This window comes from Hypanus sabinus, chromosome 11 (genome assembly GCF_030144855.1).
Source record: "Hypanus sabinus isolate sHypSab1 chromosome 11, sHypSab1.hap1, whole genome shotgun sequence".
Taxonomy (NCBI): domain Eukaryota; kingdom Metazoa; phylum Chordata; class Chondrichthyes; order Myliobatiformes; family Dasyatidae; genus Hypanus; species Hypanus sabinus.
The window spans coordinates 103,606,712-103,621,723 of NC_082716.1; the positions used below are offsets into that span (position 1 = coordinate 103,606,712).

A 15,012-nucleotide genomic window follows, 5' to 3' on the forward strand; every position below is an offset into this window, starting at 1 on the left:
TTTATGATGAATGCTGTTCTTTTTAAGGTGACCTTCTTGCTGGGGAAGCCAGTGCCCATGATAGAGCTGGCCATGTTTACAAGATTCTGCAGCTTTTTCCAATCCTATGCAGTAGCCACTCCATACTGTACCTGACGGTGATGCAACCAGTTAGAATGCTCTCCACTGTACATCTGTACAAATTTGTCGGTTTTTGGTAACATACCAAGCCTCCTCAAACTTCTGATGAAATATAGCCACTGGTGTGCATTATTTCTAATTCCTTCAATATGTTGCACCCAAGATAGATCCTCAAGATGTTAACACCCAAGATCTTGAAACCGTTTGCCCTTTTCTCTGCTGATTCCTCTGTGAGGATTGGTGTATGTTTCCTCAACTTCTCCTTCCTGAAATCCACAATTTCTTGGTCTTACTGATGTTGAGTGCAAGGTTGTTGCTGTGACATCACTCAACCAGCTGATCTATCCCACTCCTGTATGGCTCCTTATTACCATCTGAAATTCTGCCAACAACAGTTGTGTCATAAGCACATTTTTAGATTTTGCTGGGATTAGAAGACAGGATGAATGAACACTCTTAATACTTCTCTGCAGTTCACTAAAAGCTATACTAGATTGCAATCTTATCTAAAGCAAATATATACCAGGTGGATGTAGTTTGTTTTTAAAATAAATCAGTCTTGCCAGGGAACCGTGAAGGTAACAGACAAGCAATTCTGGGCACGGTAATCTCATCTGGAGATTTTAATGTCCATCTCAAATATGACCAATTTTAATGATTCTTCTGACTAGCTGTGCCTGATGCAATAGACTTTGTCATGTCCAGCTGTTTTCACTAACTGGGTTTTTGTAAAGAATGTGACTTTGCTATGTACTTACATTTATAAAAGTTAGTGATGTCTTTCCAAACTTTTGTTTGCAACTTTCAAATAAAATGTCTGGTGCTTTAAGATTGTTTAATATACCATGGTCTCAAATAATACCTAGTAGTTAGATATTATTGCTAGGAAATACTTCCTTTCAGAGGCAATTGGTTAATTATAAAAATGAAAATGCTGAACATGAGATTCTGCATTTGTTGGAAATCTAGAGCAACGCACACAAAATGCTGGAGGAACTCAGCAGGTTAAGGCAGCATCTATGGAAGGGAATAAACAGTCACTGTGTCAGGCTGTGACCCTTCATCAGGACTGGAAAGAAAGGGAAAAGAAGCCAGATCTTTCTTCTTGGTCCCTTTGAAGGGTTTCAGCCTGAAACGTCAACTGCTTATTCCTTTCCATGGATGCTGCCTGGCCTGCTGAATTGCTCCAGAGAGTTGTAAATGAAAGTTCAAGATACATTTATTAAGAAAGTATATATGCAGTATTCAACTCCAAGATTTGTCTTCTCCAGGCAACCACAAAACAAAGAAAACCATATGTACCTCAAAAAAAACAAACCTGTCAGCAAATACAGTTACATAGCTAAATTTAAATCCTTGCAAAGCACAGAAAAGCTCTACTTGTTAGTTTTTATTATGGAGCGTTTACATTTCTACTGGTTGGGAAATTGTTCAGCTGCTGTTTTTGAGTAGTGTGGCTATTTTTGGCTAGGAGTGGGAAAGACATTTACTATTAAATTGGGGGTAGTCAGGAATTCAGTGGAGGCACGCAGTACTGAAGTAGCAGATCCACTGAAAAGCTGTGGTCATGCCCTTTTTGCCCAACCCCAAACTTCAAAGTATTTTGTTGAATTTGTTGAAGCAAGAAAAAGTTTGTGAACCCTTTGCAGTTACCTAGTTTTCTGAATTAATTATTCATAAAATGTGGTCTGGTCTTCATCTAAACCTCAATAATAGACAATCACAATCTGTTCATCGCTATATACAACCCAAGAACATGAGATAATAAAATAAAGAGTCCTTAAAGTGAGATCATTGGTTGTCGTAAACATATGAATGATGGAGTAAGTGAGTGTAGTTATACTGTTTTGTTCAAGAGCTTGATGGTCAGGGATAGTAACTGTTCCTGAACCTATTGGGGTGAATCCTGAAGCTCCTGTATCTTCTACCTCATGGCAGCAGTGAGAAGAGAGCACAAGTGGTGGCGATCTCTGATGATGGATGCTGCTTTCCTGCAACAGCATTTATGTAGATGTGCTCAATGGTTGGGAGGGCTTTACCCATGATGGGCTGTATCACTTACTTTTATACAATTTTCCACTCGAGTTCACTGGTGTTTCCATACCAGGCTGTAATACAGCCACTCAATATAAAATCCACTACACATCTTTGGAAGTTTGTCAACGTTTTAAAAAGCAAAATGAGCATTTTACCTCTTTTGAGTCACAGCATAACCTCCTTTAAAGTCTGAAAACTTGTTCTAGAAAACTACCTTGGCATGGTGAGGTTTCAATTTGAACATTGATTAACTGGAAAAAGTATAGATTTAATATTTGATGTTTCATTTCTGTAGAAAATTATTTCCTTATTCTATCTTGGTATTAAACATGGGATTTTATTAACAGACAATTTTACATATGTACAAAAAAATTGATAATTTACACTTGAGTGATTGCAAACAGAGCACCCCAAATCAAATACTTCTAAGTAAAAACTTAAAGTGCCACCATTGCTGTTGTAGTCAGTATCAGAATCAGGTTTAATATCACCAGCATATATCTTGTAATTTGTTGACTTTGAGGCAGCAACATATTGCAATACATGAAAAATATAGAAATTACAGTATGTATTTCTATTAAATAGTTAAATAAGTAATGCAGAAAGAAAGTAGTGAGGTCATGTTCATGGGTTCAGTGGTCATTCGGAAATCGAGAGGGGAAGAGACTGTTTGTGAATTGCTGACTGTGTGTCTGCAGGCTTCTGTACTTCCCTGATGGTAACAGTGAGAAGAGGGCATGTCCTGGTTGGTGGGAGTTCTTAATGACGGATGCTGCCATCCTAAGGCACTGCTTCTTGAAGATGTCCTGGATATTGTGGAGGCTAGTACCCATGATGAAGCTGACTAATTTTACAATTTTCTGCAACTTACTTTGATCGTGTCTAGTATCCTAAATATTAAATATAAGCATGCATACATAGCTTGTGAAGGCATTCATACCACACTCTCACCACCCTCTGAGTGAAGTTTCTAGTTTCCCTGCATATTCCCTTTAAACTTATCACCTTTCATCCTTAACCTCTGGTTGTAGTCCCACCCAACCTCGGTGAAAAAAGCCTCTGCCAACTCCGCCTCCACCCCCCCCCCCCCTTACCAGATGGTGATGCAGTGTGTCAGAATGCTCTCCACAGTACATCTGTAGAAATTTCAGGGTTTTTGTTGACAAACCAAATCTCCATTTCCTAATGAAATGTAGCCTCTGTTTTGCTGCCTTTATAGTTGCATCAATATATTGCAGCCAGGTTAAGTCCTCAGAGATATTGATACCCAGGAACTTGAAATTGATCACTCCTTCCGCTTCTGATCCCTCGATAAAGATTAGGTCTTACTCTCTTGGCTGAATGCAAGACCTAAGATGGTACGTGATACCTTTTTAAAACATCTAGTTTCCCTGCAGTGACTGGACAAGCTCCTTTTCTTTTATTGCCAATGCCATTATTTGCTATTGTTTATTTTTCTGTATTCCTGCACAATTGTTCAGTCTTGAAAATAAATTGAAAAAGATTGACATTGGGACAGAACAAGACATCTGGAAATCATCTATATCAATGATTCAAATGATAATGTGGTTAATTGAATCTGCAAATTTGCCAATGACATGAAGATTGATGATGTAGTGGATGGTAAGGAAGGCCGTCATGGCTTGCAGCGGGATCTGGACCAGCTGGGAAAATGGGCTGAAATATAGCAGATAGAATTTAATGCAGACAAGTGCGAGGTATAGGTCTTACTCAATGAATGGTAATGTACAGAGGAGTGTGATAGAACAAAGGGATCAGGGAATATAGGTCCATAATTCATTGAAAGTGGTGTCACAGGTAGATAGGGTCATAAAGAAAGCTTTTGGCACATTGGCCTTCATAATTTAAGTACTTAGTACAAGAGATGAGATGTTGTGTTGAAGTTTTATGAGACATTGGTGAGGCCTAATCTGGAGAATTGTGTGCAGTTTTGTTCACCTACCTACAGGAAAGGTATAAATAAGATTGAAAGAGTATAGAGAAAATTTACAAGGATGTTGCCAGGTCTGGAAGACTTGAGTTACAAGGGAAGATTGAATAGGTTAGGGCGTTTTTCCTTGGAACATAGAAAATTGAGAGGATATTTCATAAAAGGTATTTGTGAGAGTGTGGTACAAGTTCCTTCATGAGCTATGTATGCAAGCTCGAATTTAATATTTAAGAGAAGTTTGGATGGGTACGTGGATGGTAGATATGAAGGGCTATGGTCCCAGTGCAGGTCGATAGGAATAGTCAGTTTCAAATGGTTTGTCACAAACTGGATAGGCTGAAAGGCCAGTTTCTGTGCTGTACTTTTCTATGACTCTATCTAAAACGTAAAAACCGTAACAGAATCAATGAAAGACAGCCCAACTAGGGTGTTCAGCAAGAGTGTAGAAGACAATAAACTGTACAAATACAAAAGAAAGAAATAATAATAAATAAATAAGCAATAAATATCGAGATTATGAGATGAAGTGACTTTGAAAGTGAGACCATAGGTCGTGGGAACATTTCAATGATGGGAAATGTGAAGTTGAGTGAAGTTATCCTATTTGGTTCAAGAGTCTGATAGTTGAGGGATAGTAACTGTTCTTGAGCCTGGTGAGAGTCTGGAGGCTCTTGTGCCTCTTCCTGATGGCAGCAGCAAGAAGAGAGCAGGAACTCAGTCCCTGAACTAATCAGTTGTCAGGCATAGCCAGCAGCTTATTCTGGAAAATGTTGGGCCCAACGCACCATTTGAAACAAGGCACAGGATGGACTGTGCTGAACTCCTGCCCTCCAAGTAGGAAACCTCCAGATGCAACCTGCTGCAAATACTGGAATTCTGGGATAAAAGCAAAATGCTAGAAATACCCTGGTTTTGTGGTAGCTGTGTGAAGCAAAAGTGGTGAATGTTTCATCTCGAGTTTTTGGGCCCTCCAGCACATTAATCAACTGAAAATATTACAAGGTGAATCTTATTCATCATCTGCTTTGGTGACAGTGTTTCATGGCAGTTGTATATGAGGGCAAAACCAAGGTACCATGTACAGATCATCTTGTGATCATAACTTCAATCCAGGATCCAATTGCATAAGGAGGTTTTGAGACAAAATACAATCTCAGGCTTGTATGGTGACATTATATGTACTCTGATCATAAAATTTACTATGAACTTTGAAATTTATAAACATTTTGAGGGAATCAATCAGGTTTAATAGTGCTGACATATGTCATGAAGTTTGTTATATTGTGGCAGCAGTACATTCTGATGGATAATAATTAAAAAATCTATAAATTACAATAAATATACATAAAATATTAAATAGGTGAATAAAGCAAAAAAAGAGAGAGAAAATACTCTGGTAGTGTTCGTGGGTTCAATGGCCATTCAGAAATCTGGATGGCAGAGGGGAAGAAGCCGTTCCTGAATCATTGAGTGTGTGTCTTCAGGCTCCTGTACCTCCTCCCTGATGGTAGCAGTGAGAACAGGCCAAGTCCTGAGTAATGGGGGCCCTTAATGATGAATTCTGCCTTTTTGAGATAATCATCTTTTGAAGCTGTCGCTGATGCTGGGGAAGCTCATGCCCATGGTGGAACTGACTGAGTTTACAACCTTCTGCACCCCAGATGCTGTAAACATTTGTTCTTCTAGTTGAATCTGGAGTGAGAATAGCTCTGAAATAATACACCCACAGTCTCTGGAGCACTACGTGGTTTGTGCCTCCCAGCAGCTTGGCTAATAGTTGTTCAATTACATTCAGTGGTCACTTTATTAGGTACACCTGCTTGTTAAAGCAAATATCTAATCAGCCATTCGTGTGGCAGCAGTTCAATGCATAAAAGCATGCAGACTTGGTCAAGAGGTTCTGTTGTTCAGACCAAACAGGGGAATGTGATCTAAGTGACTTAGACAATGGAATGATTGTTCTTGCCAGATGGCATCATTTGAGTATCTCTAAACTGATCTCCTGGGATTTTCATACACAACAGTCTCAAGAGCAAGAGTTCACAACCTTTTTTTTAGGCTATGGTGCTGTATCAGTAACCGAGTGGTCTGTGAACTCCAGATTAGCATCCCCTGGTCTAGAGTTTACAGAGAATGGTGTGAAACTCTTCAAAAACGAAAAAATTATCCAGTGAGTGGCAGTTCTATGGCAAAAAATATCTTGTTAATGAGAGAGGTCAGAGGAGAATGGCCAGACTGATTAAAGCCGACAGGAAGGTGACAGTAACTCAAATAACCTCGTGTCATGTATAGTTGTGCGTGGTGTGCAGAAGAGCATCTCTGAACATGCAACACACTGAATCTCGAAGTGGGTACACAGCAGAAGATCACAAATGTACACTTAGTGAACATTTTATTAGGTACAAGAGGTAGCTAGTGTAGTGACTGCTGAGTGTATAATGTAGACATATAAGATCACCTCTACTGAGTTATCAATCCAAGTCCATAGCTCACTGAAAGTGGCCACACAAGTAGATCAAGATTTTTTTTAAATAAAAGGCACAGAGCGTGATTGCCTTCATTGGTAGCAAGAGGAGTAATGTTGCATCTGTATGAAAGTTTGTTCAGGCCACGCTGGGAGAAACGTGTGCAGTTCAGGACACCCCATTACAGGAAGGATGTGGAAATTTTGGAAAGTTTGCAGAATAGGTTTCTCAGGATGCAACCTAGATTGGAGTGCATAAGCTACAACAAAAAATTAGATAAACTTGGGTTGTTTTCTCTGGCACAGACGAGGTTGTGTGGTGACCTAATATAATTCTATAAACTTGGGAAGCATGGGTGGAGTGCAGTGTGTTTCCAAGGGTAGGAATGTTTAGTACTTGCGTAAGTGTAGAGATGTGTGGGGCAAGTTTAATTTACTATAGAAGTAGATGCCTGAGGCAAGCAGCTAAGGGTAACAGTTGAAGCAGAAGCAATAGGGGCATTCAGTAGGCTGTTAGACACATGAATATGGAGGGACATGCAGCTTACCTGCCATCAAGGACGTACAGTATATACGGAAAAGGGCCTGTAACATCATGAAAGATCCCATTCACCCTGCTCATGGACCGTTTGTTCCACTCCCAACAGGGAGGAGGCTATATAGCAACCAGCACCAGGCTCATAAACAGTTACATTCCCTAAGCAGTAAGTTTGATTGACACCTCCACTCACTAACTCACCCCTCCACATCCCCAACATCCACAACATCATAATTTCTTGTCAAGTTACCTTATGTACAGACACTCCTGTACCTAGCATCACTTTATGAACAAGCAGTCAATCTATACAGTGGCATGCAAAAGTTTGGGCACCCCAGTCAAAATTTCTGTTACTGTGAATAGTTAAGTGAGTAGAAGATGAACTGATCTCCAGAAGTCAAAGTTAAAGATGAAACATTCTTTTCAACATTTTAAGCAAGATTAGTGTATTATTTTTGTTTTGTACAATTTTAGAGTGGGGGAAAAAAGGAAAAGAGCTTCAAGCAAAAGTTTGGGCACCCCAAGAGATCTGAGCTGTCAGATAACTTTTACCAAGGTCTCAGTCCTTAATTAGCTTGTTAGGGCTAAGGCCAGGTAATGCAAAATTCATAAATACCCTAACTCCTCAAACCTTGTCCTAACAATCAGCAGTCATGGGCTCCTCTAAGCAGCTGCCTAGCACTCTGAATATTAAAATAAATGATGCCCACAAAGCAGAAGAAGGCTGTAAGAAGATAGCAAAGTGTTTTCAGGTAGCCGTTTCCTCATTTTGTAATGTAATTAAGAAATGGCAGTTAACAGGAACGGTGGAGGTCAAGTTGAGGTCTGGAAGACCAAGAAAACTTTCTGAGAGAACTGCTCATAGGATGGCTAGAAAGGCAATTCAAAACCCCTGTTTGACTGCAAAAAACCTTCAGGAAGATTTAGCAGACGCTGGAGTGGTGGTGCACTGTTCTACTGTGTAGTGACACTTGCACTAATATGACCTTTATGGAAGCGTCATCAGAAGAAAACCTTTCCTGCGTCCTCACCACAAAGTTCAGTGTCAGAAGTTTGCAAAGGAACATCTAAACAAGCCTGATGCATTTTGGAAATAAGTCATGTGGACTGAAGAAACTAAAATAGAACATTTTGGCCACAATGAGCAAAGGTATGTTTGGAGAAAAAAGGGTGCAAAATTTCATGAAAAGAACACCTTTCCAACTGTTAAGCATGGGGGGTGGATCGATCATGCTTTGGGCTGTGTTGCAGCCAGTGGAATGGGGAACATTTCACTGGTAGAGGGAAGACTGAACTCAATTAAATACCAGCAAATTTGAAAGCAAACATCACACTGTCTGTAAAAAAAAAAGCTGGAGATGAAAAGAAGATGGCTTACACAACAAGATAATGATCCTAAACATACCTCAAAATCCACAATGGACTACCTCAACAGGCACAAGCTGAAGGCTTTGCCATGGCCCTCACAGACTCCCGACCTAAACATCATCGAAAATCTATCGATAAACCTCAAAAGAGCAGTGCATGCAAGACAGCCCAAGAATCTCACAGAACTAGAAACTTCTTGCAAGGAAGAATGGGCAAAAATCCCCCAAACAAGAATTGAAAGACTCATAGCTGGCTGCAGAAAGCGTTTACAAGCTGTGATACTTGACAAAGGGGGTGTTACTAAGTACTGACCATGCAGGGTGCCCAAACTTTTGCCTTAGGCCCTTTTCCTTTTTTGTTATTTTGAAACTGTAAAAGATAGAAATAAGAAAGTAATCTTGCTTAAAATATTAAAGAAATGTGTCATAGTTAACTTTATGCCTTTTGGAAATCAGGTCATCTTTTACTTGCTTAGCTATTCACAGTAACAGAGATTTTGACCAGGGATGCCCAAACTTTTGCATGCCACTGTATCTGGAAGCTATCTTATTTATGTTTTCTTATTATTGCGTTCTTTGTCTTTTTGTGTTTTTTTTGTGCTGTATTGGATCAGATCAGGAGTAACAATTATTTTGCTCTCCTTTACATTTGTCTACTGGAAATGACATTTAACCATCTTGAAATTTGATATGGATCATGTACAGCCCAAACTAGTTCAATTCAACATTGTATTTGGTGTGGACATCATGGGTTTGATGGGTACTGCTTGTATCCTCCACAGTGAAAACTGACACACAATACTTATTTAGTTAATCTGCCATTTTTGTCCCCTCATACCAGCTCTCGTGTCATTTTCCAGTGGTCCAATATTCACTCTCTTCTACTCTTTATATACTTCGGAAAACTTTTGGTATCCTGTTTCATATTATTGGCTAGCTAACCTTCATGTTTCATCTTTTCTCCCCTTATAGCTTTTTTTAGTTGCTTTCATTTGGTTTTTAAAATCTTCCCAATCCTTTAATGGCCCACTCATTTTTATATCAAAGGTATGGTACGATGATCAGCCAGTTTAATTTTGGCATTGCTTGACCATCCAGAGCTCTTGCTCATAATGAGTTATTCATTAATCTTTGCACAATTTTTTTTCTAAAGAATTTGTAGACTCTGCCACATAAAATGCAGAAAATGATCTAACATTGGATTAAGAACATCCATTGAAATATCCAGCTGGAAGTGTTGGAAGGAAGGAGTGAGTTTTATGCAACTGAGGTAATGGTGGGTGTTTTTGCAAGTAAACATTGTCAGTTTGCTCTCTCTGGAATGTTTGTAGTCTTGGGGATGATAATTCTACATGACTTAAATCATGAAATCAAAATTTGCATAGTGTTGTAAAGTTTTCATAATTTTGTCATAATTTGAGTATCTCAAATTTCAGAACCAATTTCTTGGCAAATTCTCATTTTTGATTCCACTCTGCACAACTTTCAAAGTGTTTTTATTATCAAAGAATGTTTAAATTATACAACCTTGAGATTTGTTTGCTTACAGGCAGTCACAAAGCAAGGAACCAGAAAGAGCCCAAATTAAAAAAAATTAAGACCAACCCCCTCAGAGAAAGAGGGGGAGAAACACAGAAATCATGTAAACTGTATTGAGGAACAACAACAGCAGCATTCAGAATCAAATTGAATCCTTGGATCCAAATTCCCGGAGCAGTCTAAGTAGGTCCAAACCCTCGATATTTAGATCACCATAGTATCCCAGTGCAAATCGCCACAAAATTTGCAGACATGAAGAACAGCAGCCCAAATAGAGATTGCTTGGCTGAGGCAGAATGTTTGAAGAACATTGTACAGATGATTATGGGATAGGAATGTATAATTCTTAGCACAAACTTGTCTCCTAATAGGAGCTAGGTATTTACTTCTACCTATAAATAGAAGGAGCAGAGACCCCTATACCATTCATTTCCCAGCTGAAGTAGTTCATATAGAGTGTTTCAGCCTTTCAATTTTCTCTCTAACTATACACAACGATGATGGACACAGCGAGGTATGGAAACACCAATATTTTTGAACAGAAAACCCTGCAAAAGATGATGGATTTGTCCCAGCTCCATCACAGGTAAAGCCCTCCCAACCATTGAGCACATCTACATGAGACGTTGTCGTAGGAAAACAGCATCCATGTTTAATTTCATAACTGTACTGGTGAAACTAAGCTAAAGATGTTTCATTGGTGATTTTCATTTGTACTCAGTGTCCAAGGCTTCGCACTTAAGTGTCCAACAATAATCAGCCAGTATTGATGGATTCCAGTTGCCCTGATACCGTTTCTCCATGACCACAATGTCCTGGTGAAACCTTCCACCATGCTCGTCACTGACAGTGTCAAGATTTGCAGGGAAGAAGTCTAAATGGGAATGCAGAAAATGAATCTTTAGTGACATGTTGCACTTGTGGTTTAGTATGCTTGAAGCATGTTGTCAACCAGCTGCATGTAGTTTGGTGCCTTGTGGTTGCCAAGAAATTTTTCAGCAACATCCTTGAATGTCTTCCGTATGATTTTTTCCGGTCTCGTTAGAAATTCTTTGAATTGCTTGTCAATTTTGATTTGTGGATCAACAAAAATGCCTTTCTTATTCTTGGTATCAGTTACTCTGACTTGAATTATGAATTGAAATAACAAATATTGTCAATTTTTTAAAAATAGTGCGTGATAGGGAAATCCATAAGATACGCTCAAAAGTATTCACGAAGCAAAATTTTTGTTGTCTAGCAATAGCTAAACCATCTTTTCCACTTTTCTCATTCCATAAGGGAATAGGTTTCTTCACTTACAAATTAATATATTATTTTTAAATTTCAGTTCTCCAAGGCCAAACTCAAACCAACCACAGCCCTCTGAAGCGCTCGGTCTCTCTCACACCGCCCATCAATATGACAAACCAGTCGGTGGTCAGCGAGTGGATGTCTCCAGATGATCTGCGCACCCGAGCGGTCTACGCCCCATCGGACCACGCGCCACTGTCCCCACAGAGCAGCATTGCCTCCTCCGGAAGTGGTGGCAGTGAGCAGACAGAGGAGCAGGGGTCAAGTCGCAACACGTTTCAGGAGGAGGGGAGTGGAATGAAAGGTAAGATGAAATAGAGTAAAATCTGCACTAGAAAGTTGGCTGCCACAGCAGGTAGATGACTTTTCCATCCAGGCTTGTGGGTGTTATCATAAAGTGTCATCCAGAGTTAAAACTAGTTTAAAATCTGACAGTTAGTGGTTGTTTCTGCTTGTTACCTTTTTTTGGGGGAACCAGTAGAGAACATGCTATGGCCACATAAAGGGAACGATTACAAGATGTATTATTTAAATCTGATATAAAGTCACATGCAAAATACTGGAGGAACACAGCAGGTCAGGCAGCATCTATGGAAAAGAATAAACAGTCAATGTTTCAGGTCCAGACCCATTTTCAGGACTGAGAAGGAACGGGGAAGATGCCAGAATAGAATGATGGAGGGAGGGGAAGGAAGATATCTGATAGGTGAAGCTAGGTGGGTGGGAAAGAAAGAATCTGAAAGGAGAGGAGATGGGGTGATAGGAGAAATGGAAGGAGGAGGGGATTCCGGGAAGAAATAGGCAGGTGAGAAGTGTGGGATGCGGGGGTGGGGGGGAAAGGGGAAATTTGTTTACCGGAAAGAGAAATCAATATTCACATCATCAGGTTGGAGGCTACCCAGATGGAATAAAAGGTTTTGCTCCTACACCCTGCCACCTTGAGAGTAGCCTCATTGCGGCACATGGACCGACACGTCAGAACGGGAATGGGAATCAGAGTTAAAATGTTTGGCCACCAGGAAGTCCAGCTTGTGATAGATGTTGTGGAGGTCAAATAAAGTCAAAGTAGAGTTTATTGTCCTATGCATAAGTACATGTGTGGGAAAACTTGGTTTTAAATTTTAACATGCAACAGCATCACAGGTACATAGTGCCATTAACACAAGAAAGCCAAACTAGACATTGTACACATCTTTTACAAGAAACAATACAATTGGAACAATTGGAAGTCCATTTGAGTGCAAAATGGTGAACTGTAATGAGTAGGGTTGTGGCAGTTGTTCAAGAACCAGATTGTTGAAGGGAAGTAGCTGTTCTTCAAATCTTGTGGTGTTGGACTTCAGGCTTCGGTTCCTCCTGCCTGGTGGTAGTTGCAAGAAGATGGTGGGTAGTTTTGGGTGTTCAAAGTAACTCAGCAGTTCAGGCAGCATCAATGGAAAAGAGCTAACAGTTGACATTTTGGGTCAAGACCTAGAAGGGACCTGCTGAGTTCCACCAGCATTCTGCGTGTTGCTTTGGATTTACAGCATCTGCAGTCTTTCTCACAGTTTGGATGTTGCTCTCTTAAGGCAGCACCTCCTATAGATAGTATCAGTGATGGCGAGGGACACGCCTGTGATGTATTGTGCTGTCTTCAGCTTTGTGCATTTGAATTGCCATACCAGACTTCTGGTAATCGGTACTTTCATCAGTACATCTCAGAAAAGTGTTAGTGTTTGGTAACAAGGCAAACCTCGATATATAAAAGTGAAGCTGCTGGCATACCTTCCTTGTGATTGCATCTCTGTGTTGGGTGCAGGACAGGTCCTTTGATGTGTTAGCACTCTGGAATTAAAGCTGCCGATTCTCTCCACCACCACCATCCCCCAAGGTAGACTGGTACACGTTCACCCTCCTGCCAGAGCTTTATGTAGGATTTCATTTGATCTTAGAAGGGCGCAATTGCCAAGAATTTGCACAAATTATTATTTGCATGATGAAAATACACTCATTTTTTCCATTGTCACTGTCTGAACCAAAACTTGGGCTTCCATGGATGTGTGGTTTAATGTGGAAGTTTGAGCTACTTGCTGTAATCCAAATGCTAACTTGTTTGTTTCTCGGTTTTATCTGAGCCCCAGCAATAACATTGTCCATATAAAGCTCTGAGGTCTGAATTTTTAGTGGTATACCAAGCCATAATAGCTAGTCACCAAAATATCTGGGCCTTGCAGAACTACAGTAAATATCTTCAATATATATGTCAAAATGCAAAAGATTTTAAAAACAGGTGCTTTCAAATGTGGTGTTGAAACCGGTTTCATTGTTCAGTCAGCTTGTTAATATCACGGCTGTTTGCTGCCTGGAATGTCCTGGAACTAATATCTGACAGCTGCAAGAGTTAGAAATTAAAGTTCTTTCTGTAGAGATGACTAGATCTTTGTGGGGAGCTTTTGCTTTTCCCAAAGTCAGGGCAAGTCCCATAAGTCTGCAAATTCTGGATCTTATTGAGAACATCTCATGAACAACCTTACACTAAGAACATAACATTGAACAGTGGTGTAGCCCTTTGAATGCACCTTTCCATCAAAGATGCGTGAAATTGAACCCGAGACTCTGGTACTGTAAAGTGTTGTGGTAACCATTTCTCTACCATGCCACCCAATTTTATGGATGAGGAAACCGAAAGGAGAGATAAGATTGGAAAGGGAGCAGTCATCGTCATCATTACGTGCTGTGTCAACGGGAGCAATAGAGAGATTAATAAGAAAGTACTCCAGTGAATTAAGATCAAGATGCACATTGTAGAAAGAAGAAAAGGGGAAAGAAAGGAGGATGACACTATGGAAATGAATTGGAATAAATGAGATCTAATTTCCTAATTAGCAAGTTCAGAGATACAAGAAACCAGAAGAAAAAAACAGAAGGTAAGAAAAAGAAAAACAAGACGTTGAAAAAGAGAAAAGCAATGGAAAGATCACGATCAAGAAAGAGAAAGGTGTGAAAGAGGGAAGGAACCTGAGAAAGAAAAACAGCTGGAATGAGAACTTGAGTGGAATCGAGACCACGAGCAAGACCTGTAATAGGAATCATGAGAGAACCAAGGATAAGGAAAGGGAACACACATGAGAAAGTGATCAAGAATCCAGGACCGTGAGAGAAGCAAGGATCAAAGTCGGTCTAAAGGAGAAGAAAGGTGCTCAGAGCTGTCAGAACCACTTCCTGCAGTCTTGGAGTCAACACCTACAACCACCAATGAGGAGACTCTAGAATCTGAGATTGTTTCACTGCCATAAGTCTCACCTGCCAAACAGAGTGACCACCATTGCCAGGAAAGGCCTTGTCCAACAAGAGTAAGAAATCCTTCACAGTGATTAAATCTTTAGGCCTGAATGGTGCAATTTAAAATTTACCAAATTGTGGTTGTCTATATATATTTATACATAAAATATATGCTGAGATTCATTCTGTGTTGAGTTGGTGTACATAGCTAAGCATGGAAGTGTGTTGTGTATTTAATATTTCAGTAATGTAAATTTGATGTATAGTTAAGCACTCTCTGGATATATAATTCAGTATGGTTATATCTACAAAGTATGTGAATGGCGTGCATCATTACACAGCCATGTCATTGGCACATGCCTTGCTTAAACCCGAAAAAGAAAACGTACAAGTTATCCCATCTCCCCTTGTTTTTCTTCCAATTAGTTTTATGTTTTGGAGT

The 15,012-nt window shown here is 39.8% G+C and overlaps 1 protein-coding gene across 1 annotated transcript in view; it reads left to right on the plus strand.

Moving 5' to 3' along the window:
* Window positions 1-15,012, plus strand: part of LOC132402229 (protein Smaug homolog 1-like) — a 121,186-nt gene that overhangs the window by 55,926 nt on the left and 50,248 nt on the right. The window contains exon 3 of the mRNA XM_059984995.1: window positions 11,347-11,613. Coding sequence (XP_059840978.1) covers window positions 11,347-11,613 — 267 coding nt within the window. The remainder of the gene's footprint in view (window positions 1-11,346; window positions 11,614-15,012) is intronic.